We start from the raw sequence: 27,691 nt of genomic DNA, 5'->3' as shown, positions 1-27,691 counted from the left end.
ATGACGTTTTAACTTGAAGTTGCAAAGGCCGTGTCGTTAAAAAATCCCAGAAGGAGTCAGAAAAACTGAGGAAATATCTGTTTCTCTTCGCACAGCACAAGGGCTGAGGGACGATAAAGCTGGTACATCTTTCCACTCAAAATATGACGAGGGGTTAATTCCAGACAGAAAAAAGGCGCTTGTAAGTGGATAAAAAATAGCAACAGTGAGCTGAACAGCAAATTCCTAATTTGTGTTGAGCTTAATTACTTCATGTATCATGTATACTCAATACAGAAACTGTATCTTGAAGGGAAAAAAACAAAAAACAAACAAAAAAAAACCACCTGCCTGCCTAAAAGTTCCATTCTGTGTGGGACTCATTTCCTGTCACAGAGGGGGGCCTAACCTAAGGCAGCCCGCCCTCGTCCCCGCGAGTAAACCTACCTGTGGCCACAGTGCTGTGAAATATTTCCAGTCATCACAGGCATCGGATTGAACTCATCCAAATGTGAAGCCTGGGACAAAGTTCTGTCACGATGTGCGGTTCAAAAAGTCAGTCATTAGTATTCCTTGGACTGGTTTTCAACAGCCTAGAAATGGTGAGTGCAACTAATTTTCTTTCAAAATATTTTTCTAGAATGATACTGTGCTCTTTGTAAAAGTAAACTAAAAGCTAGAAGCTATTTGATAGAGACTATCTGACACCCGCTTCCACATTCATATTTTGTTACTGTTACCCTTATGCAAATATTTACAAGTGACTGACTAGGTTTTGAAAATAAGGGTCAAACATAAAATAGTGTTTTAGGGTCCTTTCAAAGTCTGTCAGCAAGTGAACACTAAATCAACAGGCAGATTCAGAGAGGAAAATGAAGTAATATAATCTGCACATCTGTACCATATCTCACTGGTTGCGCAAACTGTCTGTGCTTAAAGAATTGGAACAAATACATCACATCAGTAGGATGTGCTAAAAAGTGTCATGTTTAAAGCTGTTACTAATATTATCAGGAGTTTTTTAATTTCCCAAGTAAAATATTTCGCTTTGTATTTCTAATTTTTTACATCTTCCTTTTCAGGTTTTTTCATCTAGCACAGGTAAATCTTCAAAATGGCATTTTGTTTGTGCATGCTTATTTTTGAATGGGTCCGAAGAGAACAAACAAGTTTCTGATATCTAATAAATTCTGTAAGTTTTCACAGTTTCATAAACAAAAAAATGTTTTCAAGTTTGATTGAGTTTCAAAAACAGTCTATGTTGATATATTTATAAACTTGAAATCTTATTTTGAAGAGACCCAGTTCTGTTGGGCACTCGCACAAAGATTCTCACAGGCCGCTTATACCATGACATTGGTATTATCTCCTAAGCCCTAAACGTTTTTAATATTTTGCAGCATTTTATACTTCCTACAATCTCACATTTTGTGCCAACAGCTCCTAGTGCCTTAAGCATGCATGCTAACTAGTTTAAAATATGAGGAATGCAAGACTGCAAGGAATGCTTTTAGAATCAATTCATTCTCTAAGAAGGGTGATAGTACATGTTTCTACGTATATTGAACTGTTAGAGCCTTGGTAGAGCAAGAGTTAGATTTACTGATTTTCTTGCTAGAGGTAGATTAACTGAAATGTTTTTCTGACTGTGGTGGGTTTTTTTTCTTTCTTTCTTTTTTAGGTTTCTCTATGTCTATATATGATGTGACATCAAGAAGCATTTATCTCAGATGGCCCAAGGTTTCAGGAGCCTTTTCCTACAGAATCACAGCTACAGCTGTGAATACTGTAGGCCATTCTTTACTGGCTCATTTTAGTGATGTTACATCTACAGGCATGCTAACTTCATTAATTCCCAATACTGTTTATGCTATACAAGCAGAAGCCATTGACAAGAATGGAATTATTCTGGCTGAAACACAGATTATGCAGTCAACAGGTTAGTAAGAGAACCTACATGAAATATGATTTCCATTGACCTCTGTAGCACTGGAATTTCATCCCTGGTGTTTATTGTACCTGTAGGGAATAGCTGCCATTCCTGTTGAAGCCTTTTGTTGGTCCTCATACCAAGTTCAGTAGTAGCATGATTAGCTCATTTGCCGCTCTTCTTTTTTTCATGCATGTTTCCCTAAGCTACCACACACAGCTCGCTCAGATTGCAGCTTTCCAAATCATCCACCTTCACATTACAAGTGCAGATGTGAAGCTGGATATATTTTTCAGTACTGATGCTGATAAATTATATTTTTGTTTCATTTGCAAAAGGACTTGTGGCATAAAGTCATTGATGGATAGTGAAAAATTTACATAAACCAATTTCCTTTTTCATCTCACCACTGAACTGTAATTGAGAAAACATTCTGTTGAAATTCTGTTTTTAAAATACTTTTAACTCATAATTTTTAGACATAGACATTATTTTTATAGTAGAATGTTCATTATAAAAGGAATTGTTACAATAAAAATTAAGCATCAAAATTAAAAAGTAGCAGTGTTTATCCTGATAAATATAAAACCCCTCTAGTGATAGATTAGTTATCTGAGAACGGATGTTAATGACTCACGGTCTATAATTTATTTCTGATATTAATCATATGCTATATATTGTCTACTTGACCTTTGGGCAAGCAACTCTCTTAGATTTGCATAAGGGTTTCCTGCATATATTTTTTAATGAGTTGCTTATGAAGATAATTTATTAAAAGGAACAATAAGATCATAGTGTGGTAGCTGACAATTTGCCCAAAGACAGAGAAAGACACACCTGCAAATGTTCCATAGGTATCATGATATAGAATATATGTTACCATTTTTAAGAGGGGGCAAAAGAGGATGTATGACTGTAACTAAATGAGAAAATGCTTGGGTCTAAGAGTGCAGAGATAATGCTCAAGGGTTGTATACCCATGCCTAATATTTTCTGCGATCTCGGAAATCCCAAATTAGCTGCATTGCTACAAGTAATTTTGCCTCAGGGAGCACACTGATGTCCCAAATACGTGGCCATTTCAATAGTGATTTCAAGAGTACTAGAATATTTTCATTGGAAGATTGAAGATGATCTAGAATACCTGAAAATTACACGTGTTTTGTTAATGTTCGTTTACACTTGTTTTAGACCTAGTGCAGGATCATTTGTCTTTGAGGTATGCAGCGTCTTTCATATGAGGAGAGGCTGAAAGAGTTGTGACCATTCAGCTTTGAGAAGAAAAGGCTCAGGGAGGATCTCAGCAATGTGTATATACTTACTTGATGGGAAAGAACGAGGGAACCAGACTTCTCGGTAGCACCCATAACAGGACAAGAGACAGTGGGCACAAATTCAGACACAAATTCCGTATGAAGAGGAGTAAACGGTTTTATACTGTGAGGGTTGTCAAACACTGGAAAAAGTTGTCCAGAGAAACTGTGGGAAAGACAAGCAGACCTGTATAATAAGAAAACCCTAGAAAGCCACATCCTCCCAAACAGTACCTATCAATCTAATCGATTCAGAGTCTTTCACGCTTGAAAGACAAATGTGTGTCATACCAGCAGCGAGTCTTCTAAGAGTTCCCAAATATTACAATTTTCAGTAGTCATTGTACTGCATGCACTGAAAAACATCTGTTTTATTTCCTGAAACAAAAGTAAATACACTGTACTATTTAACTTTTTTTAATTGAATAATAAATTTAAAACATTAATAGAAAGTGTAGACCATTTGTTCTGATCAGTCTTTGTGCAATGTTCAGAGCACTCTGTTTTAGAGGGCTGAGTTCCCCAATGTCAGCACATCTATTGTTATTTCTGTTTTAGCTCCAGACATACCTGTTATTGATCATGCTTACTCAAAACTTAGCAACAGTATCACAGTGGAATGGAGAGCGGTACCTGGAGCTACTAGTTATCTACTGTCTGCACAAGATGGAGATACCTGCACTGAAACTATAGTCACAAATTCACCGGGTACAGTTATGGGATTGAAACCTGCCACCTCATACAGAATCACTATCAGATCTATAAATGCAGGAGGAAAAAGCCAGCCTTCACCTTCCAGAAAAGCAAAAACAGGTGGACTTTATTTTTATTTCAAATTCTTTAATATTATACTATAAAGCACTCATGGAAGCATCCTAGCTTAAATATATATATATAGTATAACTTAAATATATATTTTTTATATATACGGAACAAAAAAGAAACAGTGTAGCCCAGAAAAGTACCAGTACAACTTATCATAATTTTGTGTTTTATATTGTATTGAGCATACTCTCCTTGCAGTTTTTGAGGACTAGAATTTGACTGTCTGACTTAATGAGCAGGACGTGAGTCTGACTTGGTGGTTTGCTTTGTGACATTAAGTTAAATGTTTAGTAAAGAAGTTTTAATAGTCTGTATGAATATACCGATTTTATTTTAACAAAAGGCACATCCTGAGAGAATAGAATACATGAAAAAACAAAGTACAAAATAATAAGACAGTGCAAAACTTAGGTGATGGGAAATACAGTATCTTAGTGGTTTTCATTCTTCTGCACCCTCTGCTTTCATGCATTGTATGAGAGTTTCTTTCACTTTACAAAACCTGTTACGTAATGGATCTACTAAATCAGTTTCCTGATTTACTCTGTCAATCTTGCACTAATTTGTCTTTTTGTTGTTGTTATTGTTTTAATAATTTGTTGATTTTGTATTCTGTGTATTCATCTGTAATTTGGACCTTCTAAACTGTATTACTAGCTAACTGAAAGCTAAATTGATGTTCTTTCTCAACAGTCCTGGCTGCTCCAGTTCTGTCTGTTAGTTCCCCGAGCTGTGACTCCATTGCAGTGAGCTGGAAAGCTGTGTATATGGCAGCTGGATTCTCTGTGTCCCTGATGAGATCGGATGGTTTGGGCAGAATGCTGAAGCAGAACACCACCAATACTTTCTTCATATTTACAAATTTAGATCCAGGAACTCTCTATACTATCAAGGCATATGCCTGGAATGCCAATGGGCTTCCTGGAGATGATTTCACGTACAACCAAAGAACAAGTAAGAAATTTTATTTTCTAAAACTAAGTAAGCATTAAAAAAAAAAAGATATACCAAGAAGTGTTTGTGTGTGTATGATTGTGTTATGTTTTTCAAAGATACATTGGGTAGATTTTCATATCGTGTAAATCTTAGCCCATCTCAAACTTCATGGAAACCAGATGGTGTGGCTATGTCTAATGAGTATTACTGAGGCAAACATGCCATTAATTACCACTGAAGATTTACAGGCCTGGGTAAGGATTACACAAGCTTAAACTGTTTGGGGGATTTTTCTAACTGCGAACAGCAAGTGTTCAAATAAGGCAAGGAATTTCAACAGAAAGCTTTATGTCAGCGTACAAATAGAATCATTTATTTAGAAAATTATGTTGCAACTTTAATATTAACAAGGGTGAGGTGTGCACCACAAAAAATTGTACTTCATTTGCAAGTTCTGAAAAACTTCATGTCTGTAGGCCATACGCAAAGTTGTACTTACAATTATTCCCAATTGATATACCATAGGTCCTCAGGCACCAGTGGATGTTCAAGTAGTTTTCAATAGCGGTGCTTTAAGAGCTGTTGTTTCTTGGATGCCAGCAGAAGGAGCTCTAACTTACAGTGTGACGGCCTCCAGTGGGCTCCTGAAACTGAAGTGTAACACATCGTCTGCCTCCTGCGTGGTACCGTCACTCCAGTGTGGATCTGAATATTCTGTTTCTGTCACAGCACATAATGATGCTGGATCCAGTAAACCTACTGATGCAGTAAGCTTAAAAACTAGTATGTGAATCATTGATTCTTACATAGCTTATGGCATTTTAACATACATTTCTTTAACTTCAAGTGCTAGTCCAGTACAATTCCTGATTCTCAAATAGTTGTTTCTGCTTCTGAACTTTGCGCATGAACTATACCATATACATTTGTACTAAGGGGATAATAGCCTAAATTTTCTTCATATTTCTGCGAGAAACTTACATCAGTGTATATATTGTTAGCTGAAACAATAAGCCTACATTTTCCTCCTACCAGAAGTACTTGTTCTAAAGTCAATTTTCTGAGTGTAAAACTAATCTAAGGAATAGCAGATCTGTTCCAAATAGATCAGGAGAAGTCTGTGAGGAAAGAGCATGGAGGACTGGCCTTAGGCTGAGAACTGCTCTAGGCTAGATTTAGTTGCAATTTAGAAAGCAGGTTAACAAATAACCACTCCCAGCTAAATGGTGCCATGAAACTGAATTCAGATAGTCACAGGCTGTTTGCAGGTTGCAGCTTTGTCAGTAAAAAAGATTGCTGGTCTCAGCTACTTAGCACCACTGCCATGTCACAGATTTATGCTTCCTGATCTGTTAGATGAATGGCTCAAGTAAGCAAGACCTAAACCATTTTTGTTATGTGCTACCTTAAGGACAGAACTTTATTTGCTGATTTATTTAATGTTACTTGTCTCATTCTGACCTCTCACTGTATCAGTTAGAGATCACCCGTGTGAGCAACTCAGAAGTAGTTCTAATGGGATGAAAGCCTTTAGCAAGAGACACTTTTAAGCTGTGGGATGTAATCTTCTCAACCAACGTTGCTTCAATTAGATCATTTATGTTCTAGTAGCAGCAAGCTATACTTTTTGAACCAGGAGAGGAAAGAAAAATGTTATTTGAGGAAACAAACAAACAAACAAACAAACATGGAGTTAGAAGTTTATTGTGAAATTTTGGTGTGACACCAGAAACGAAACCTGAGCAAAAGACTCTTCTAAGTCAGACAGAGTCAGTGAGTTTCATACCAGTATACAAAGTGTTTTCACATAAAGGTTTCTAGATATCAACAGCTATTCAAGATATTACTCTCGTTTTCATCCAAAACTGCTATTCGTGAGCACAGAATGTGCCAATTCCTTTTCAAATACTGACTAGTGTCTCTTTTTCTTCATGGGGGCTCCTTAAGCAGGTCTCTATTATGTAAGGGATGAAGGTAAGATCTGTTTTGTTCTGTAAAAATCATACTACTTTTCATCTAAATGTAAGTAGCATCCTCTGTAAAGAGGTATGAGTTGCTCTTTTTGATCAAGACAATGCTAAATGTCCAGGCTGAGTATAATAATTCTGTATATTCCTCTATTCCCGATTTTACTTTTTTTTTCCATAAAGTATAACTTAAAAATATTCTGATGAAAATTCTTTTTCTTTCTTTTTATTTTTATTTTTTTCAGTCCCTTGTGCACCAGGAAATATATCAATTGAAGAGGATGAACCTGGCAACTTGTTGGTATCATGGTCCAGTGTCAGTTTTGGCCATTATTATGTGGTTTTTGTGAAGAGTGATGATGGCTTGGAAGTACACTGCAACACCTCACATACTCAATGCCATTTCCAATCAGACTGTGGTTTCACCTACTTCATTAGTGTCTTTGCATACAACAAGGCAGGGCAGAGTCCTTTAGGCGATGTATTCAATTACACCACTGGTAAGTATTAATGTATTCTTGCAAATTCATTTTGGATCCGTTAACTGTATTTATGATAGAGCTGACTGGTCTTTTTTGTTTGTTTTTGTTTTTTGGAAGATAATGACTTGAGCTATTTTTATTCAATTTGGGGACAAAACACACAGAAGTTGGCAGAGAAAAATAACCACTTCACCTTGCAGTTGATTTTAACTTAACTAGTCAAATGCAACATACTTACAAACTTGAAGATAGCTTTACCTTCTACAAACATTAGACAGGAACGTATGAACAACACACAGTCCTGGGATGACATTTGAATTCTAGTCCTGGATTTTTTTCTGTTGCCTTGAGAAGGATGTACAAAAGCATTAAACTTCTTTAGAGATGGTTTTCATATTTGGAAAACTAAAAATAACCAGTTAAATGTGAAGAACATTGTAAGAGTTACTTAGAATTTTAATGTTACTTGAAGTTACTTTAATGTTACTAGAGTTACTTGGAATTTTAAATCAAGGACATATATAATTGTATGTATATATAAATACTGTGTGTTACATTAGAACGCCCTCTATTAAAGGAGGGATATGGAAATAATTCAAAAAGTAAGTCTGGAATTCAGTTTGCACAAAAAAAAACACTTCTGGAGATTTAAGATATGAAGCACAGAGGTAAATGACAAAACACTGTTCAGTTTAATGCCCAGTCACTGTTCCTGCTGAAGTTTCCACCTCTTTCTTGCCTCTCCCAGCACCTTGCTGCCCCAGTGACTTCCATGCTGTGCTGGTGGCGAGTGACACCGTGGAGGTGACCTGGGCTCCTGTCCGCGGTGCTGAACTGTACGAGACAAAAGCTGCTGAGGGGAGCAGTGCTGTGCTCTGCAACGACACTGCCACGGCCTGCACCTTGTCTGCTCTGCGCTGCAACACCCTCTACAACATCACTGTTTACTCATTCAGCGAGGCCAGGGGCAGCAACACATCATGCACATCTAAACACGTGGCAACAGGTATTATGATCTTTCTTATTTTCCTTTAGAAATAATTAGGCTACAACGATTAATGGATGAAAAGAATTAATAGAGGGGAGTGCTAAGTTACTGTAACTAACCCAAATGAAAAAGCCTACTGGAAATATTTAAAAATATATTGTAATTGGGGACCTTAAAAGGGGTTGGACTGAAAGCTACTCAATGCTCCAAGTTTTTGAAACTCAGATTTAAAATTCATCTCTCTTTTTCTATGCAAAATACTTACATTGCTATTTCTCTCACAAGTTCTAAATTCTTACCAAAAGTAACTCTTTAAGGATTATATACTTTTCCAAAGTAGTTTGTCAGTTCTCACTGGAAGGTAATTTTCACGTGTAATTGATTTAGTATGCATAAACAGTGTTTAATAACTGTTAATATGAAACTTTTCAGCTCCCTGCAGTCCTGAAATTAAAAATATCTCAAAGGAGGCTCTTTCTGTAATCACTGTGCATTGGCAGTCTAACAATGAAGAAGCTACATATACCGTAACTGCACGAGGAGAAGCTGGACTTTGGCATTGCACAAGCTCTGGAAACTCCTGTACCCTAATTAATCTTCCCTGTGGATCTGCTTTCTCTGTTAGTGCTATAGCAAGGTCACAGGTTGGACAGAGCTTACCCAGCTACAGTGTTCCTTTAGAGACAGGTAGGTGGGAATTGTAAAATATTTAGCATCTTGACATTAAAATATTTCTACTCTGTTTATATTTTGACTTTTTTTAATTACCACATATGTAAATTATATTTTCTGTTGCTGGATGTCTTCTGCTTAAACGTGTTTGTGTGTGTGAGAGAGAGAAAGGCACTTAACTGATACTGAGAAACGTGAGTGCAATCAGTTATCATTTGTCACAGCTAACAACTATAGCAATATCATCCACTAATATATTGCATAAATTCCTTGTCAACATTTTGTTTTCTAACATTGCCAGGAGAGGTAATAAGGTGGTGTCCACCCCAACAAATGAAACAGTCTGAAGAACAGATTAAAGCACATCTTACCACCCTTCCTGCTATTAATTTGTTAGCACGGTTTTGTCCTATATTGTTTGCCCAGATAATTCCCAGGCATAGTTGTGGGATAAATGTAGGCCAGTGTCAATTTTTAGCAGGCAGTTTGTCTGTTAACAGTCATTTTATTTTGTAGAGAAGGAAAATTTAAACAGAGACAGAGCTAGACTGAGTCATATGACTTGACGGGTAAAGACGGACCTTGCTTAAACAAACTATAGGTACAGCCTGAGACTGTTTTTCACTATGCTAATATTTGCCTGAAAAGTATGCAAGCTTTCATTCCTTCACTCTTCAACATGTAATACTGTAGTAGCAATGCCTCAGAATTATTTCAGTTCTACAGGTAAAAAGCAGAAATTATTTTTTTTTCTTTTTAAGCTCCTTGTTGCCCTAACGACCTGACACTGACTCAAGTGACACAGTCTGTAACAAACATCAGCTGGTCTGCTGGGATGGGTGCTCAGACATATGTAACAATGCTGGAGTCTTCAAAAGGATGGGCAAAGTGTCACACTCCTCTAAACTACTGTCTCCTGGGATGCATCACATGTGGCACCAACTATACAGTATCACTGAGAGCAATCAGTGAAACTGGTTTGACATCCAGTTGCACGTATCAAGGATACTCTTCCAGTATGTAAATAAAAAAAGCAATTGGAAGACCTAATATAAAACTAGGTATAGCGTTCCTCTCATACAAATGGTGAAGCTGAAATTCAACAAATAGTTAATACACTTGCAGTTCCCTCTTTTACATAAATGCACTTGGGATTAATTTTACATATCATTCAACCCCTGCTCTTATAACTGTTATCAGGGGCTATATAAAGAAGTTTTAATAACAATGTTCCAGAACCAAATATTTAATTATGCTACAGCATAATTAAAATCTGGAGTCCACAAAAGGATCCTTGCCTTTCTAGGTAGCCCTGGAGCCTCCATGAGACAGGCAAGAGCAACAATATTCCAGTGTATTGAACAAGTACCGAATTCCCGCTCTATAATATGAGTCTGATAGAACATTTTCTTCCCTATTCGATATTATTCTGGCTTTCTGCTAAATGCTAACTACTCATTGAAATGCTGGTATTTAGTGTAGTAGTAATGTCACATGGTATAAATGCACTATAACATATTGTGGGTTTACAAATAAGGTTATTGATATATTGAATGTCTTATTAGGTGCTTGCTGTCCTTCTGGAGTGAAGCTATACAGAATTAGCAGTAACGGTATCCGGGTGTACTGGCGAGCTTCTGCAGAAACCAAGAGCTACAATGCTGATTTACGTGGTTCAAAAGGCAATTTCACCTGTACTCCTAGCTCTGGGCGAAATTACTGTGATATCACTGAGATACCTTGTGGGGATGTCTACACAGCGGTAGTATCTCCAGTTACCGATAAGGAGGCAAAGCTTACATTTTGTCCTAAGAAAATATATTCAGGTAAAATTTAAATTAATTGAACAATATATTTTTGTCAATACATGCTAGATTGTTAAAATGTAATCAGAAGTTATGTGAGTAAAGACAGCACAAACCAGAACTTTTCTATTCTATTGTTGACTCCAGAGTAACCTTTATGGGTGCTATCGTGCAGTATCTGTGACTGGAGCTTCAGAGGAGCATTTTGGGATTAATGCAAAAAAAGTTTGTTTCAATGTATTTCTTGCATAAGGATCACTAGCACTTATCTACACAGATGCCTCTCAACTGGATCATTTCTCTGCATAGTGAACACAGAGAAGTTAAGTTTCAGCTGGGAGAGTAGTGGTTAGACTACAGAAGCAAGTAAATGAGGATTTTAATTGATTTGTTTTATACTGTTTTTGTTTGTGGAGAAAAAAGAAACAAATCAAGAACTTTCATGAACCACTCCTAAGGGGATAGGAGGTATTATACATAAAAATTGTGGTAGTGATAGTTGTAGTAATTTCCTTGGGATTCCTTTCCCAGGACATAAGTTTAAACTATTATAACTACAGTTATCTGATGAAAACGCACCGTTGAATAACATGGACTACATTCTACAGCCTACTGTTTTCCAGTTTACAACCTAGTATCTAACATCCATACCACTTTCATATCATTTCAGTAACGTGTTCTGGAAGCTCTGTTGGAATGGGTAAGAACACATAGCACATTCATTCCAAATTCATGATGTTTGTAAAGCTTATTAACACTGTGACCCCAAATAAGTTGCAAATAAGTTATATTAGATAGTTAAGGCTTAGTGTTATGCAGGGTTGTCTCACACCTGTCTTATAATGCATTATTTAAAAAATTGTTACCTACATTATTGCCTTTATAGCATCATGCCATTTTACCCTGTCACATGACATTTACTGTTTATCTAATAGTACATAACAAAAGGCAGGCTTTTGTAGCACAGCCATATCCAATTACAGATCAAACTAGGTCACTACTCTGGCTATGACTTAACTGAATCTATTCTACCTTATTTTGCAAGTGTTTCAGAGTAGTCTTGTGCTTCATTTCTCTACGCAAAATGCCGAAAACAGTTTCAAAAGCTCTTCCCTCGACAGTTGCTTTACTCTAATTGAAATGATCTTAATTTCTGAATTCTGTTACAGTGATTTATAGAGGAAAGAACAATGCAGAACATGTCTAGATGGAAATTCTGGTTCAGACAGGGAGGTAAGTTCAAAGAGTCCTAAGATTAGGATGTCGTTTGCTTTTTTTCAGCTGCTTAAATCTTTGGGATTGAAGGGATAAACTTCACTAATTCTATCAAAGTTATTTGTTAAAATCCATCATGTTTACCACTCCTACTATCAACACTCATTTGTCCTCTCCTCCAGTAACCCATCTTTCGCTTCCTTAAGCCTTTTCTACTGATTTTATAATACCCCATCAGAGGAACCCTCCACCAAAGACAAATAGATCAAGCTACTCTCCAGTACTCAATTGCCATGTCTTTCTCCCATCTAAAACTACTCAATCTTCCACAAAGTACTCATTTTCTGGGCAAGTTACTGTCCTTGTCTCAAGGATGTTCTCAAAAGGATGGTGAGAAGTCACTGCTGGCTTTTTTCTTCCCCAAGGTTAACTTCCTCTCTGCTGCTCTCCAAGAGGTATCTTGGATATTAAGGATGTTGCTAACACCATCCTCCCTATTGCTCTTTCCCTGAAGCTGGAAAGATGACATCTATGCTTAATTGCAACAGTCACAGCTGAAGACAGGGAGGAGGGAAACTGAATGGCTAGCTCTACCAGAAATCTAATCCAGAACACTGAATTTCAGCCCTAAATGATGAGATCATTTTTTAAATGCAGTTGAATGTAGATAGAGATATTGGTTACCTTGAACTGTAATTTTCCCTGTAAAGCAATCAGTTGTAAAAGCTGTTCCAAAATGGTTACTAAGTGCATTTTAGACCTAATATACCACTGAAGTAGTGAAGGCCAAAAGAAAGAGTAAAACTTAACTCATTTAAAAAAAAGCAACAGTTTAGGTGCTCTCAGAACTATTTTGAGGCAATCTAAGTATGCTATTTAACTTCAATTAAAAGAGTAAGTTTCCTCTTTGCAATTTTGAGGTGACTCATGAGGGTAAACAACAACCTCTTCAATCCATTTTCTGCTTTGTAGCTAACTAACAAATGCCATTTATTACTAACATTGTTAGCTTTTTTTTAAGGCAGAACTTTTTTCATACTCCACTGTGGTTACTTTTTCAGCCAACGTAGCAAATATGATGCAAAACATGTTCAAGAGTTCCAGTTATACATAAAATTATTAAAAGATATTTTACAAAAACAGTCTTCAGAAAATTATGGAAATAAGGTTACCAAAGTCAAGAGATTTGTTTGGAACACTTTTCAGGTTATAAATGCCATGCGTTGTGAAAAGTTTCCTTTCTTTGCAGAACACAGTTGTACTGGCTCAGTCACAGCTTCTGCTCTCTTACATGAAACCATCTCATAGGAATCTGACTCTTGAGTGTAGATGTCACAAGAAATCACACTGCTTCTTAGAAAATGATTTGCATTGACTGTCAATCAAGTCATTCTTCAGAAAAGAAGGCCTAAAATTTCCCTGCGTTATTTAACAGTTTAAATTTGTTTATTTTGTTCAGTTTTCCTGTTATAAAAACTTACATTTTGCAACAGTATTTGATAAGCGTCTGGATTTTCAGAAGTCTAAGGCAGTAAGTTTCTTTTGGAATCATCTTAAATTTAGACCACAGCTTTCCTCCTTTCATGTAAAGAATTCTGATACTTTTGTTCTCTAACATGCACTTGCAGCCATCAAGGAAGTGCTCAAGCATGTAGCAGTCAGTGGAAGTCTTCCCCTTAAGATTTCCTGATGCTTTGTATGCTGTTTTTATTATGAGTCTACAGTGATATTCAGCTTTAAATACTAAAACTACAAGTTCAGTAATATTTCACCAACATATAAAGACAGATGAACACAAGTACTCCCACAAAATGCAATCTGCCCTGCCGTTCAGATTACTTTTTCCAATATAAAGACAATCAAAATACCATTCCTAACGTGTTCAGAAGTCAGATATGCACAAGTAATTTTTTATTTACACCCTTTCCCTGCATAGTTATGTGGCAATAGATATAAATCGTTAGGGTCACAAAGCCTTCATCCTTACTTAAAGGATGCCACTTTGCTTCCTCTTAATGTCTGCAATGATGTTCAGCTAATTAGGTAATATCTTCAAAAGGAAAGAAAAATAATTAAGTAGAAGCGTATTTCTTAAATTAGTATTATTAGTCCAGATAAGTACTTACCTTTGGAGCTACAAGAAATTTCCATGACAGATTAGGCTTCAAGAGGAATAACCACATAGCTGTGTCAATATGTTCAAACACTATGGACACATGGCAAAACGTGGAAACTTCAAATTCACAGTGCTAAACTTGTTGCACCTTTAACCTCAAAACAGAGTAATTGAACAGGCTCTTGTCAGAAAGAAGCTCTGTGACCATGCCTCCTAGGAGAACTGTCACAACACCTCTGATGAAGTTTTACAGAACTTTCTCCAACAACCAGGAGACAAATGTGCGCTGCAGCTTGTACTGCTAGCCACCACATCAGACCTATCAGCACTCCACAGATCTTACTGTTTCTGATCAGAGCTGTTGTGGAAGTTGTTTGGATCTGTTCCTTCAGGTTTCAAGGACAGTCACACAAAATGTCATCAGAAAGACAAAAAGGAATTAAGAGTCCCTGTACCCAAACCCAAGAGCTCTAAGATACTAAATCCCAATAACTTAAGACAGGTGTCTTGGTTTAAATGATTTTCACGCATTTTGGTCAGTCACAAATATCATGCTATCTACTACATTGCTAGCTCAAGTACACTATACGGATCAAATCAAGTCCAAGAGTCAAAAAGTCCTATTTATTAAAAAAAGGCCAAGTCCTCAAAATTATTGCATTTGTAAGAAACACTAGCATGGGCTGGCCTTCGCACAAGCTGTATCAAAGCGTTCACTATTGTTATTACAGTGAGACAGCTCTATCCACTTTAAGGAGATAGTTTCTCATGTATCTGGATTTTGTCTGCAAATAAACCAATCCTTCACCGTAACTCCCAGCAATGGAAAAAGAGAAGCACTCAAGACATAACTGGAAATCAGTAATTAATTTTCCCTGGTATGATGAACACTTGCCTTACAGCTGCTCTGCCAGAGAATATACTTATTTCAGAAACTCATAGGCTGAAGGTTAAAAGCTTACAAGCCCTCCAGTGGCAAATAAGGTGTTCCATACACATCAAAGCTGTCCTAATTGTTTTGAAGAAATCCTTCCAGACTCTTCTGGTGGACTGCAAAGTTAGTTCTAATCATCTACTAGTCAAGGTATTTCTTGAATGGCCAACATAGCTTTTCTCCTCTGCCACTAAACGCAAGTTTGAACACTGCAATGAAATAACTTGTTGAAGGATACACTTAGTTTCAAGCTCAGATTTTCAATTCAGATAAAAACATAACACCACCTGAACAACCTCATTATCGACATTTCTCATACTGCTGATCATGGTGACAAAAGAAAGACTAACTCCTTGCAAAGCACTAAGTGCAGAGAGGAAGAAAAAATTGAGTTTGTTATTTTTGCTTCCTTAACTCCTACAGAATGAATGGTATTATTAGAAATCAAGCACTTTTTGTCGTTTTTTCTCCTCGTGGAGGATTAGTGACAACATAAGAATTGTTTTACTACAGTAGGATGTAAGATAGATATTAAGTTAGTGAATACTCAGGAAAATGGTCTAAAGAAACATTAATATTTCAATATATTATACCTAGATGACCTGCATCAGACAGAAGCAAAAAAGGCATAAACATCAATTTATTCCTACCTTCATGTCACTTCAGAACCATAACTTAAGTCACCTGCACATTCTTCCCATTTCCTGGGCTACTCCATTTCTTTGTTAGTTACATATTCTACATAAGGTACCTATTACATAAGAGGCCGTATTCATAAAGTGTCACTTGGTTTAAAATGAAAGATGGAGGAACACAAACACTTCTCAACTGGCAATAAGCATGCAGGGAAAAGCTGAGACCCAATACAAAGGAATTAATTGAGAGTTTATTCCAGATGGTTCTCCTCACTTAGTATACAAGTCAGAATAATCTATCAAATAAACCTGGACTTTAATGAAATGGATTTTGTTTTTCCCTATAATGCATTTTGGTTTTTGCTTTTAACAAACTGTTTAAAAAAAATCTGCCAGATGAAACGTTCAGCACAAACTGCAATCTTCCTATTTGTAGAAAATATGACTTAAAAAAGGACGCTATCAGGTAATTCTTATTTTAAATGTTTACACTTAGAAAAATGCTTTGGAAGCTTGAAACTGAAATCTTTTGTAATGATCTTCCTCCTACCTCCCTCTTCCCATCTTAAATGCCTTTATTAGCCCAAGATTACCATAAATGACAGAGTGCAGCTGCTGATTAAAAACATTAAAAGACCACAAATGGATAAACTGTTTAAAAAAACTGGAAGCTTACATGATTTTTTTTCCAAACAGAATGCATAGATGGCTACAGTACTCATCCATCAACCTTTACAGTGTCTGCTTGAGGTAGCCTTTCTAAAGAATTACTAAACAAGCCCCAACATAATCTAAAATCTTTGCATCAAAACCACTATCTCCTTCAAAGTCCACTCTCAGTTTAACACCAGCGGTGATCAACAACATAATACATTTTAAAAGCTTTTGAAAACAGCAGGTACAGTGGACATAAACATTATTCTAAATCTGCAGCCCTCCATGTATGTTGTATGCACATAAATATCTCAGCTATAATACACATTCAAGATCCATCCCTAAAATAGCCATACTATTATGTAAAGCACAGCCATGCTAACTTCAGGATACAAACCATAATTCCACGTCTACAAAATGCAAGTAGAATTAGTGGCAGTTTATTGCCTCATACAAATTTAACCAACATGGCAACCATGCCAAAGGAATTAAAACATTTTCAGGACATATGTACAGACTGTACATTTCAGAAACATCTGAACAATAAAAATGCAAGAACAATCTCTGCATTACGAATTAAACTAAACAAATGGTTTGAAACCGTCAATGTGTTGAATGGGTTTACAAAGGCACTTCCCTACCCAAAATAGGAAATGACAATCTGCAGCCTAGAGGGAGGTTGGAGAAGAGTGCTCATCAACTACTGCACAATCTCAAATTTAAGAAAAAAATAAGCAGGATTTAATCAAACATTTATAGGATTCAATGTGATCCACTTCTGAAAGAGTTCACACAGTCTCATCTTTGTTTTTGTGTTGCTTCTCTTGGCTCTCTCGCTCTGTACTTTGGCTCCTTCGACGATCGTGTTTGTCTGAATGGTCCTTGCTATCACTGGGATCATGTTTGTGGGAACGGTCTTTGCTTCTACTACGCTTTCTAGATCTTTCTTTACTGGGACTGTGGTCTCGTTTTTTGGACTTCTCGACACTATCTGTTCTTCCTCTGCTTCTGCTCCTACTTCGTTTATTTGATTTCTCTTTACTTTCACTTTTATGTTTACTTGATTTGTCTTTGCTCCTGCTTCTGCTGCGCTTACCTGTATTCTTACTTCGACTTCTACTCCTATGCTTTCTTTCCCGGCTTCGACTTCTACTATGTTTTCTCTCTTTTTTGGAATCCCTCTTATCATCCCGGTGTTTCTTGTCATCTTTGTCATCCTTGTATCTTCTCTCTTCTATATCACCCTTACTTCTCCTTTCTTTTGATCTTTCCCTAGACCGATCGCTATCTTTTTCCCTCTCGCTACCTCTCTCCTTGTCATAATCTCTCTCTTTTTTCCGGCTGCGTTCATTTTCTTTCTCTCGTTCCCTGTCCCTGTCTCGTCTATCTCCTTTCCTGTCACGACTCCGACTACGGCTTCTGTACCGTTCTCTGCTTCTGCTTCGTCTCCGTTCTAGTGTGCGATCAGTACTTCGAGATCTCCGCCTTTCTTTTTCTCTCTCCTTAGCTTCACGTTCTAATCTCTGCCGTTCTCTCTCTCTTTCTAGTTCTCTGTCAAAGCTAGATGATCCATGTGGTTCCCGATGATGACTTCTGCTTCTGGATCTTCTGGGAGACCTCCTGGGACTGATGGATCGCCTTGGAGACCTTTAAAAAAAAAGATATTCAGTAAGAAACACACACTTTTAAATGCAGGGGGAACCTCTTTACTTTCCATTTTGTACTTCACATACACGCCTATATTTAATCTTAAATACCAAGTATCCCGCAAATACTATAATATCATCTGATCTTATCCATTAGCATCCATAAACAGTTTGGGCTGCTGCCCTGAAACTCATCTCATTGAAAAAAAGACACATTTCTGGTAGTAAGTCATTCAATATTGAAATTTCAACGTTAATTTTCAAAATAACATGCATATGACCTTGAACGTCTACGTTCTACATGCCGGTCTATTTCTTCCATTCCCTCCTTGCCATCTTTCTTGATTTTTCTGGGTCTGCTTTTAATTTGTTGGTCGATAGTTTTCTGGACTGGCACAGGAATTCTTGGAAACAACGTGGAAAACCATTCCAGCTTAGTGAGGAAGGAACGAAGCATCTCCCCGATGGTCATAACACAGCCCCCACCTGCCTTCACATCCAAGTCCTACAAAATACAAACAAGAAATATTCTGATGGTCAAAAATATTCTTTACTGACTTTCAAAAAAAATGCTGCTACATTACTGCCCTCTTGAAGTCTCATGATTATGAAAGTTTACTTGTCTTTTATTCTAATACATTTCCTTAGAAAACTCCAAACTCTGTACCCTTTGCATTTGACAGTATGTTACAGATAGGGCCTGGGACTTAATACAAATGCATGCAGGAACACACTAATCCTGCAGCCATCTGGGTGGTAAGGGACTGTCAACGAAGAGATTAAGACAAAATCCCCTTACGCAGTCTGGTTACATGGTGTGATCTTGTATTTTATATAAATGCCACAAAGTTGAGAAGTCCTCTCAAACTACATTTAATACTTCATTTTGTGGATGCACAACTGCGTACCATCATACCCAACCCTGTGGCCTAAATCATTTAAGAAATGCATCATCGCCTATCTAAAAATGATCATAGAAAAATCTGTAGTACAAAATGGCATCCTAACAAAATTGGAAGCAATAGCAAACCAACTGCCATGAAGCAGTGAGGTTTCTAATTTAGAAATATGTAAAAAAATAAATAAATGAACAAATAATTGGAAACGCATAATCCATGATGACCATTGTCTCTGAAAAGGGTCATTACCGCATGAAGGCCTTCTTGCTATGCCCTCTCACAGCTCAGGACATGTTAGTCAGCTATTGTCAGTCCCAAACCTATAGTGCAAGCACACAAGGAAAGTGAGATTTGTTATCTAAACAGGAAGAGAAAATCTAAATGTAAAACTGCTTGCACTCACACACATTTAAGTGTTCAGATATACAGTATTTCCAAATATAATCGCTGCAGAGATCTAAAGAAGAAAAAAAGGAGTTAAACGTAGCACCTGGAGAGTACGTACAGTTAAACAAAATAAACATAAGAAGCATTTTGAAAGAAACCCTGGGAAGTTTTTCCTTTTCACAGCAGCATGAGAAAAGATGAACTGCTTCCATATACTTAAGAACTAGAAAAAAAAGAATCCTGTAGGTTTAAATAATTTTATAGATAAGTTGGCTTCATCCTGTAAGTTTGACCAGGAGTGGTAAGAAACTTAAGAAAAACAGCCCCAAAGCACCTTTTCCTACATAATGCAATGCTACCGAAAGCAGCTGGGAAAGAAACACTAATTCCAAAAAACAGCATTCCAATGGGATGTTTTCAACAATAAACAAGTATGTCCTGATAACCAATCTTCCTGTTAAAGTTTAACGCAGCACTGCAGAGTTCATAATAACTAGCTCCACCTAGGGGAGAAGGAGGGTATCACAGCTATGCAATCAAGATTTAAATTTATTTTGATTTTGTTATAAACATACAGTAATACAAAGTTACCTGAAATAACTGCCACCTTTGCACATGGTTTTTGAAACTTAACATGACAGAAGCTGTTTAAATACACTGTATTGCAGTCAGATACAGGTATAATTAACACATTTTAATGCAAGTATTTCGATATCATTTGCAACTACATGTGAAGTTTCTTGAAATAGATGCCTACTGTCACACTGAAGAGGGCAAATGGTTTTGCCTGTCCAATTCCTAAACCTGGGATGCAATTTTAAACCTGTTAAATAAATACAAATCACCACACTACGTAGCTGACTGACTACCTTGAAACCTCATCCACAAGTTCCTTGTCCATTTCTCCGAACAGTAAATAGGGCTAAAGGCATTATCCTATCCTACTGCATAATAATGCCACCTTCTTTACTGCATTTTTTAAGTTATCAATTCACGTTGCTTTTTAGTGTCCCCTTAGCAAAGACAGTAAGGTTAATAACGTCACTTAACACAGCAGTTGTTTGTTACTCCTCCCCAGAAGTGCTGCCTTCATTTATTCCAAAACATAAAAGCAATTACCAGAGAGATTTTTTGGTAATTTCATCTTATTCTAAGGTGAATGTTGGTTTCTACTACATTCTTTCCACTCTTCACCTGAATACCAACTCCCCCTGTCCCAGTAATAAACAGAAAAGAAATTTAGCACTCAGTACTTACTGTACCTTGTTTAAATATAATGATTTTGTCTTGAAAAAAGTGTACAGAACCCACACTCAGCCTACTGCCCGCATTCTGATTTAATAAACCTGTTTTGCATGGCATCATGGTATTTGACACAAAAACATCCTCATCAATTGAAAATTCCATTACATCTTGGAAATCCAAGCAAAAAGACCCAGGTCCCAGCTCTGATCTGCTTTCTGCATTATTTAATGAAAGAATACAATAACATAATATTATTTGCAGCATTCAAACTACAGCAAAACTTATCAAACAGTCTTGAATCCTAAAGTAGTTATACAAAAAGAAACAAAAGAAAACAAATTATTACCCTCGTCGACATACCTCTTCATCATCAAGAAAGGATTCAAACCAGTCCCATAGATCTGTAGGTGGTTGTGTGTACCTTTAAGTACAAAAAGAAAGCAAAAACTTTAATGCAGCTTTCTGTATAGTGAATTTGTCATTAGCTGACTGTATTGACACTTACCTAATATACATAAATCCAAGAGCCCTAATATATGGAGAGTCTGTATGAGTTATAAGGCCCATCACTTGCTTACGGGTGAGCTTCAGTGTAAATAATTTGTAGAGCAGACAAAAGGCAGTAGACACAATTCCTCCAGTTCCAACACCACGGACCTTTAAAAAAAAGTTAAGTGACGACACAGGAAGCCACAAAATCTTTATCCGGTATCTACAAACATATGATAACTAATACAGGATAAATTCTAAATCTACAAACAGAATTATGTGAAAAAAGTAACACTACTTGCCTCCAGTTTCAGCTCCTCTGGAAGCAAGGGGAATATATCAACTCTTTGTAATAAATCCTTGTACATGTAGGGACTTAGCCAACAAGCAACATACAAGAAGTTTCAGCTATGCTTGGGAAATGTATTCTACCAGACACAGAAAAACTTAAGAAGGCACGTACTTCTACTTACCCCTCCACACATTCCTGTCTGGCCTGCTGTTTTTCTACTCCCCTTTTCCCATGGTTCAACATGTGTAACCTGAAAGGGTGGGGGGAACAAAAGAAAGAAAGTGACAATTATAACCTCCATAATGTTTAGCTGCCTATACAAATCTAATTTAGACAATGGGTTTCCTAAATCAATCTTGAATAGCTTGTTAGAAGACAAACTCAAAACCAAGTCTGCTCTGTCACTAAAGCAGAGCATCTGGCTTTTTAAATTACATTAAAAAACGATACCCCCAAATCATGGATGAAGTAAAAACAAAGTTACCAAAGCAAGTGTCTTATTCTATACTCCAGTTTCAAATACTCCATGACTAAAACATTATTATTTTCGGTGGTGACTAAATGACCTTTATTTAAACTGTCTCAAGTTCAGTGATACCTGCTGGTGACAAAAATCTAGTCTCATATTCGTAAATCTCATTTATGCAGTGAGCTTAACTAGAAATTTGTTCTGAGTATTACCTACAATTAGAAAAAAATGAAGATGCCTACAACATAGTGTTTTAATCTAAAAGGCTGATGTTATTTTCCTTGTACACTGCAATGATGATCCTGTAGATAATGATCCTGAAGACTGCAATGAAAAATCCTAGGTAAAATGCTTCCTATATAATAAGGAATAAAGTTTGCCCAATTCAAATCTTCTTTTGAGATGCATTTAGAGTGCAAGAACATAGTTAGCCATCATTCCTTAAATATGACAGTAAGAGTCAAGTTAAGAATCGTAAGACTGCCCAAACTATGTTTGAAATAGTGAAATTCAGAGAAGAAACATCTGTGTTAATGAACAAGTGAGATTTCCTAAACACAACTTAAAACCAGGGAAAAAAGTGCATAGCATACAGTTGTGTTATGCTAGACTGGGGATAAAGGCGTGTGGCCAAGATGCACTGTAGTTGAGATATTACAGTTGTTTAACAGTAAAAATTAAAGCTAAGTACACACACAATCACTTGAAATCCTAGAGATACTAATGGACAAAGGAAGCTGAACTGTTTTTGACAGCTGCTGTCTTATCCAAATGGGAAAGATGAGAGATGCCAATACTGCATAATTTGAAATCTACAACTTCCCATGTTATGAGCATCACGTAAGAAGTTCAGAGATGCTACATAAATAATAGTACATACCCTTCAAATTACTTGGTTTTGCCTCAAACTAAAAAGTACTTTCCATATCCTGTAAAAGGATTAAGTGTGACACTATCACAATAGTAGTTCCCGATTTTTCCTTCTTAAATTACAGTTACGTTTTGATCACACAAGTCTTGATCCCTCAAAGACTACTGCATGTGCTCAACTTGTTGGAAGTACACAGATTAAATGAAGCTGAGGAAGAGCACAAAGATATAAGATCAGGAATAACGAAAGAAGTCACCCATTTTGCAGATACAGAACTAAAACAGATAAACAGAAAACTGGAACTACATATGAATTAATTTAAGCATCTACAAAGAATCTGTATTTTCAATAATGGATCCTACCACTAGCTGTCTGTGTTAATTTTGAACTTCTTTTCCTACGTCTCCAGCATCCAACATTTGATTTTTATTTTTATTTTTTTTAAAGTGAGCCATTTATTCTGGTTCCTAAAACAAATACACCTAAAAATACTTGTGCTACAGTGGATATTGTGCTCATTAAAAAAGGAGAAAAAAAACAGGAAGAAAAAAGGGAGAGACCATCAGTTATTCAACATGATTCAGGAACCTGAAAATATAAGCAGACCTGAAGTCTTCTGAGTATCAGTTAAGTACCTTAAACCATCGGGCCATTTTCTCCCTCAGGTCTACTATGTATGAGCAAGTCAGGGTCTGAGTGTTCTCTTCAGCATGCACTTTTGAGTCAAATAACTATCACGTTCAGTAAATCTTATTTATAAGGGATTAATATATTAATATTTAATGATATATCCAAATTCTTCTCCAATTTAAGATGAAGCCACTTAGGGAATGAAACACTAGGACAAGCAAGTAGAACTAGCTGAACTATTGCAGTTGAGCCCTACCAATATAAAGAAGGTGGATCACATCAAGTGTTTTTGACTTCATCTGAAAAGATCCACGTAACAAATGTTATGTTCTCAAATTTTCTCCAAATGTCTTAAACCAATTTTGAGCTCTTGACCTCATTTGCAAAAATAAACTTTGCTGTTTTACATTCCAACAGAATATATTTTTTATCTCATATGCAGCAAGTGCTAAGTTAACTAACAAGCTTTCTCTATAATCTGTTACTCAAAGTACTAAAAAAAAAATTAAGTAGTCTACTCAAAGTGCCAAAGTCCAATCAGAGGTATGTTGTCATTCTGAGGAAAAACATACTGTCTTCATAAGTGCGTGCAAACAATGTCAAAAATCTCAAAACACTTCCAAGGAGTTATTTTTCACAATTATGGTGACTTGACTTGCCTTGGTTAAATGGATACCTTTTTTTCTTTCAAAGAACTGAAATCTGTTTAGAGACACAGTAATATTACTGAGCAGAATGAACATACCTCAAAGAAAATCCCCATAATATCCTACATACAGCTGACTGAAGACAGCAACCTGAATTATTTAAGTTTTGCTCTCATTATCAGAACAAAAATGAGGCTGTGTTGATGAGCATTAATTATGCATACCTCTACCTGGGAGAGCAGCTTGATGGAAGCCTCGCTGCAAAACTGATTCAATCCTGGTAACAAAACAAGAACTGAGACAGGGGTGCACTGATGGTTATTTTCGCAGCACATCCACCCTAATGCCAAGAGCAATGCTGTAAAGAAGTCGGGTTTGATTGGAAACAGAGCTAGTGGGGAATTCCTGATCTAACTAAGAAAGAAGGCCACATGCAAGCTCCTGTTGAGACCACCTACTACCACGACCGTACTTTCTGCGAGATCAGGTCCCCTCTCGACTCGGCGCCTGAGGCAGCAGACCTCGGACGGCCATTTCATCCCCTCCGCCCTGACTGGGGCCGCCCTCTTCAGAACAACTCCGCAATCCCAACTCGTACGGGAAACAGAGCTCCTTTAGAAGAGCAAGAGGACAACAGCCTGGATTCCCCATGTCCGCGACAAAAGCGCCTTGCTGCCCCCCCTGCCGCAGGACGAGGAGCAGGGGACGAGGCAGGCCGCCGAGAGGGCCCCCCCGGGCCGCCGAAGCCTCCCCCCGCGGCAGCCCCCTCACCTTGAAGTAGATCTCGTCCACCACCTCGTGGTACGTCTTCAGCTCGTAGAGCTGCACCTTGAAGTAGGGCGACGAGAGGATGTTGGTGAGGATCATGGGGTTGAGGTTCATGGTCTTCTCGTTGCCCCACAGCGGCAGCACGTTGCCCTGCTTGCCGGAGGCCGCCGGCTTCGGGGCGCCGCTCTGCAGCTGCTGCTGGCCCGGGGGCACGGCGCCGGGCTGGTGCTGGGCCGCCTGCTGCCCCTGGCAGTTGCCGGCGCCCACGGCGGGGCTGTTGTTGGCCATGGCGGCGGCGCGGGGCCTGCGGGGCGGCCGCGACGGGACGGGCCGGGCGCTGCCTCCGCCGACTGCCGACAAGATGGCGGCCCCCGCGGAAGTGACGCCTGCGCCTTCCGGGGCCGAGCCCGCCAATCCCCGCGGGGCAGCGCGGCGGCGCCGGAGGGAGGGGCCCGAGGAGAGCGGGAGCGGGGAGGGGAGGGCCGGGCCGGGAGCGCGGGCCCCGCCGCCTCACGAGCCCCCGGAGCTGCGCCTCGGCGCTGAGCTTAAGCGCCCGTCTGTCTCTGAAGGTGGTGCCAGCGCCGCGGGAAGAGCCGGGACAGTCACGGCCATTTAACCGTCTGGGAGGGCAAAATGGCTGGGTTTAGGAATCGTGTTCCTCTTTTACGATAATCGGTAACAGGAAACAAAAAAATTCTCCACTTTTGCCTGGAATATCTGAGAGACAAATTCAACTTAAATTTTCAGGTTATATTTAACTTATTATTCTGGGGTTTCCCACAGTTTTTTGATTGCATGTTGTTGTAAAAGCAAAAAAACCCTACCACCACCTAGTCACATCTGTGGGTTTAATATTTTAACCTTAAGTACAAAAGGGAGACAATGCAAGATTTAGGAGAACAGCAAAGACTGCAAACATCAAATGACTGCAACAAAACTGAAATTCCACCAAAGTTACTGCAAACTGCATGGTGGAACAAAACAAACTGGGTTGTACACACAGACATGAGATCCAGGTTGCTCAACTTGTCAGGAAATGAGTGCAGGGAGAAGCTGATATGGAAGCATCCATGGAAATCACCTCTCTACACTTCTGCGATTTAACACCAATTTAGATTTTGAATTTAAAAAACAGGAAATTAATACCACTGGAAATAGCAATACGCTACCTTCACTCTTCATTACACAGTGAAGATTCAAGACCTGAGAAACAGTACTTCGTTACTCTGGTCTTTTAATCTACCTTAGAGCAGTGCTCATACTATAGCAGAAAAGCATTATCAGACCACGGCAGTTAACAGTTTCTCTAAACTGCCTGCTCTGCTATCTAGACTTTTCATTCCTGTTTTCTAAGAATAACTTCACCAGCCGCCCTTCGGCCTGCTCCTCCATGTCATCTAATTTCCAACAATTGCAGGACTCTACTGTCATCGTCATCATTGCTTCTGCAGTAAACATCCACTTAATCTTCTACAAAATTAAAAGAACTAATCACAAAAATAAATTCTGAGATAGAATCTTCATAGCAATAAAGTAATCTTATTCTGCAGACAAGAGTAGTAACTTTACTTTGAAGCTGAGGGTTTTTTTTTTGTTTAGCATAGCCTTGGCTCTTTGAGCATGTCCTTCATTTTTCTTGCATAATCACTTCAAGACAGCTTGCATTTGTTATCATTTATATTACCACAATTGTTTATTCACATATTTTTCTTTTCCTCTTGGAATATTTAGTATGTTCCAAAAACTCAATGTTCTTCCTCTGTAAAAGTTATCATTTTTGTAATTCTTATACAGTTCCTCTTTTGTGGTGATGCCGCAAGCTTAACTTTAGCTGGAACCTATAATCCATTTGCTTCAAATTAGATTTTCTTCCCTCAGGCATCCCAGCTGGTCTTCATACAGAATCAGAGCCAAAGAAGAAAAAATCAACAAGAAAGTGATTTTGACTTGCAAAGAGTAAGGAATTACATATAATTACAAAAAAGGAAGATGATGGTGATGTGTGTAAGACCTCACTTCTCATTCACATAGATTAATTGAGAATTTTTCTGGAACAGGCATGATCTGTTAGTTGAAGCTGAGAAAAAAGACGGTAATACTTAGTCATAAAACATCCTTAAATTTGGTTTGAGTGGAATGATTGTTAGCTCTTGAATGATAGATTAAACAGTACTGATATGTGGATTTTCCTGTCAAATGTCAGTGTGGACTAGTGTCTTCTGGCAGCGGCACTGCATTAGCTTCCTTTTGCTATTGTATTTAATTATATGTATTGCAACTTTAAAGGGAAAGTACAGGAACTGCACATGGTTGTTTTTCTCATCCCAAGTGCATTAAATAAATGTCAGCAGTTTAGGATTTCTTAATTAATGCATTTCTACTGTGAGATGCATTTCTTTATTTATAACCACATAATTTGTTGCATTCTTTGTAGTACAAATAGAATTAATTTCATAAGAATAACCCACATAATTTTGCTGGAATTTATTTTCTGATAATTTTGAAGGATTCACAAACAGCAGTACATTTTGGAGTACTATTAGAAAATTGTACAAATTCATAATGTATTATTATAAATAACAGAATCTATAGAATATTTAAGCCAGGCAACGCAAGACTAATAATGAACTATATAATCTCTCTCTGAGGTCGAAAAATATTATGTACAGTTTATAGATGGTACAGTTGAAACGGAGATACTAAATGATGGTTCAAGGCTAAATAACAGCCAAAAAGAGCAAACGCGTTATAAAACACAGAGCTTTCATCAGACATTCTGAGTATCAACCTATCACATCTTGCTCACGTGTCCTTGTTACAGTGTGTTTTCTAAAATCAAAACTTAATTGAAAGGTAAAATGAATTTACTAGATTAATCAGAGGGATTTCATGGGAAT

At 37.6% G+C, this 27,691-nt stretch overlaps 2 protein-coding genes across 7 annotated transcripts; one reads left to right on the top strand and one right to left on the bottom strand.

Moving 5' to 3' along the window:
- Positions 1-360: 360 nt before the first annotated feature.
- Positions 361-18,032, top strand: FNDC7 (fibronectin type III domain containing 7). Of its 4 annotated transcripts, none has more exons than XM_083846727.1 (14): positions 361-581; positions 1,062-1,080; positions 1,661-1,918; positions 3,781-4,035; positions 4,741-5,001; positions 5,509-5,766; positions 7,196-7,450; positions 8,181-8,438; positions 8,853-9,107; positions 9,854-10,108; positions 10,658-10,918; positions 11,568-11,597; positions 12,067-12,130; positions 13,572-18,032. In XM_083846727.1, the coding sequence occupies exons 1-13, from the start codon at positions 519-521 to the stop codon at positions 12,102-12,104; spliced, it is 2,466 nt and encodes an 821-aa protein (XP_083702853.1). In that variant the 5' UTR covers positions 361-518; the 3' UTR covers positions 12,105-12,130; positions 13,572-18,032. The 4 variants fall into 4 exon arrangements, with proteins under 4 accessions (XP_083702853.1, XP_083702852.1, XP_083702851.1 ...); XM_083846726.1 differs by having other exon boundaries at positions 12,538-18,032; XM_083846725.1 differs by having other exon boundaries at positions 362-581; positions 13,362-18,032.
- PRPF38B (pre-mRNA processing factor 38B) lies at positions 16,027-25,289 on the bottom strand. 3 transcript variants are annotated; one of them, XM_083846770.1, is made up of 6 exons: positions 24,798-25,289; positions 21,591-21,659; positions 21,134-21,285; positions 20,989-21,049; positions 18,379-18,602; positions 16,027-18,098 (listed from the first exon to the last, which is right to left on the bottom strand). In XM_083846770.1, the coding sequence occupies exons 1-6, from the start codon at positions 25,080-25,082 to the stop codon at positions 17,240-17,242; spliced, it is 1,650 nt and encodes a 549-aa protein (XP_083702896.1). In that variant the 5' UTR covers positions 25,083-25,289; the 3' UTR covers positions 16,027-17,239. The 3 variants fall into 3 exon arrangements, with proteins under 3 accessions (XP_083702896.1, XP_083702897.1, XP_083702898.1); XM_083846771.1 differs by lacking the exons at positions 21,591-21,659; positions 24,798-25,289 and having other exon boundaries at positions 20,975-21,049; positions 21,134-21,151; XM_083846772.1 differs by lacking the exons at positions 21,134-21,285; positions 21,591-21,659; positions 24,798-25,289 and adding an exon at positions 19,246-19,316 and having other exon boundaries at positions 20,989-21,032.
- Between the last annotated feature and the right edge of the window lie 2,402 nt (positions 25,290-27,691).

The sequence above is a fragment of the Anser anser genome (genome assembly GCF_964211835.1).
Source record: "Anser anser genome assembly, chromosome: 8".
In the NCBI taxonomy this organism is placed as follows: domain Eukaryota; kingdom Metazoa; phylum Chordata; class Aves; order Anseriformes; family Anatidae; genus Anser; species Anser anser.
This window is presented reverse-complemented; position numbering and strand designations above follow the sequence as displayed.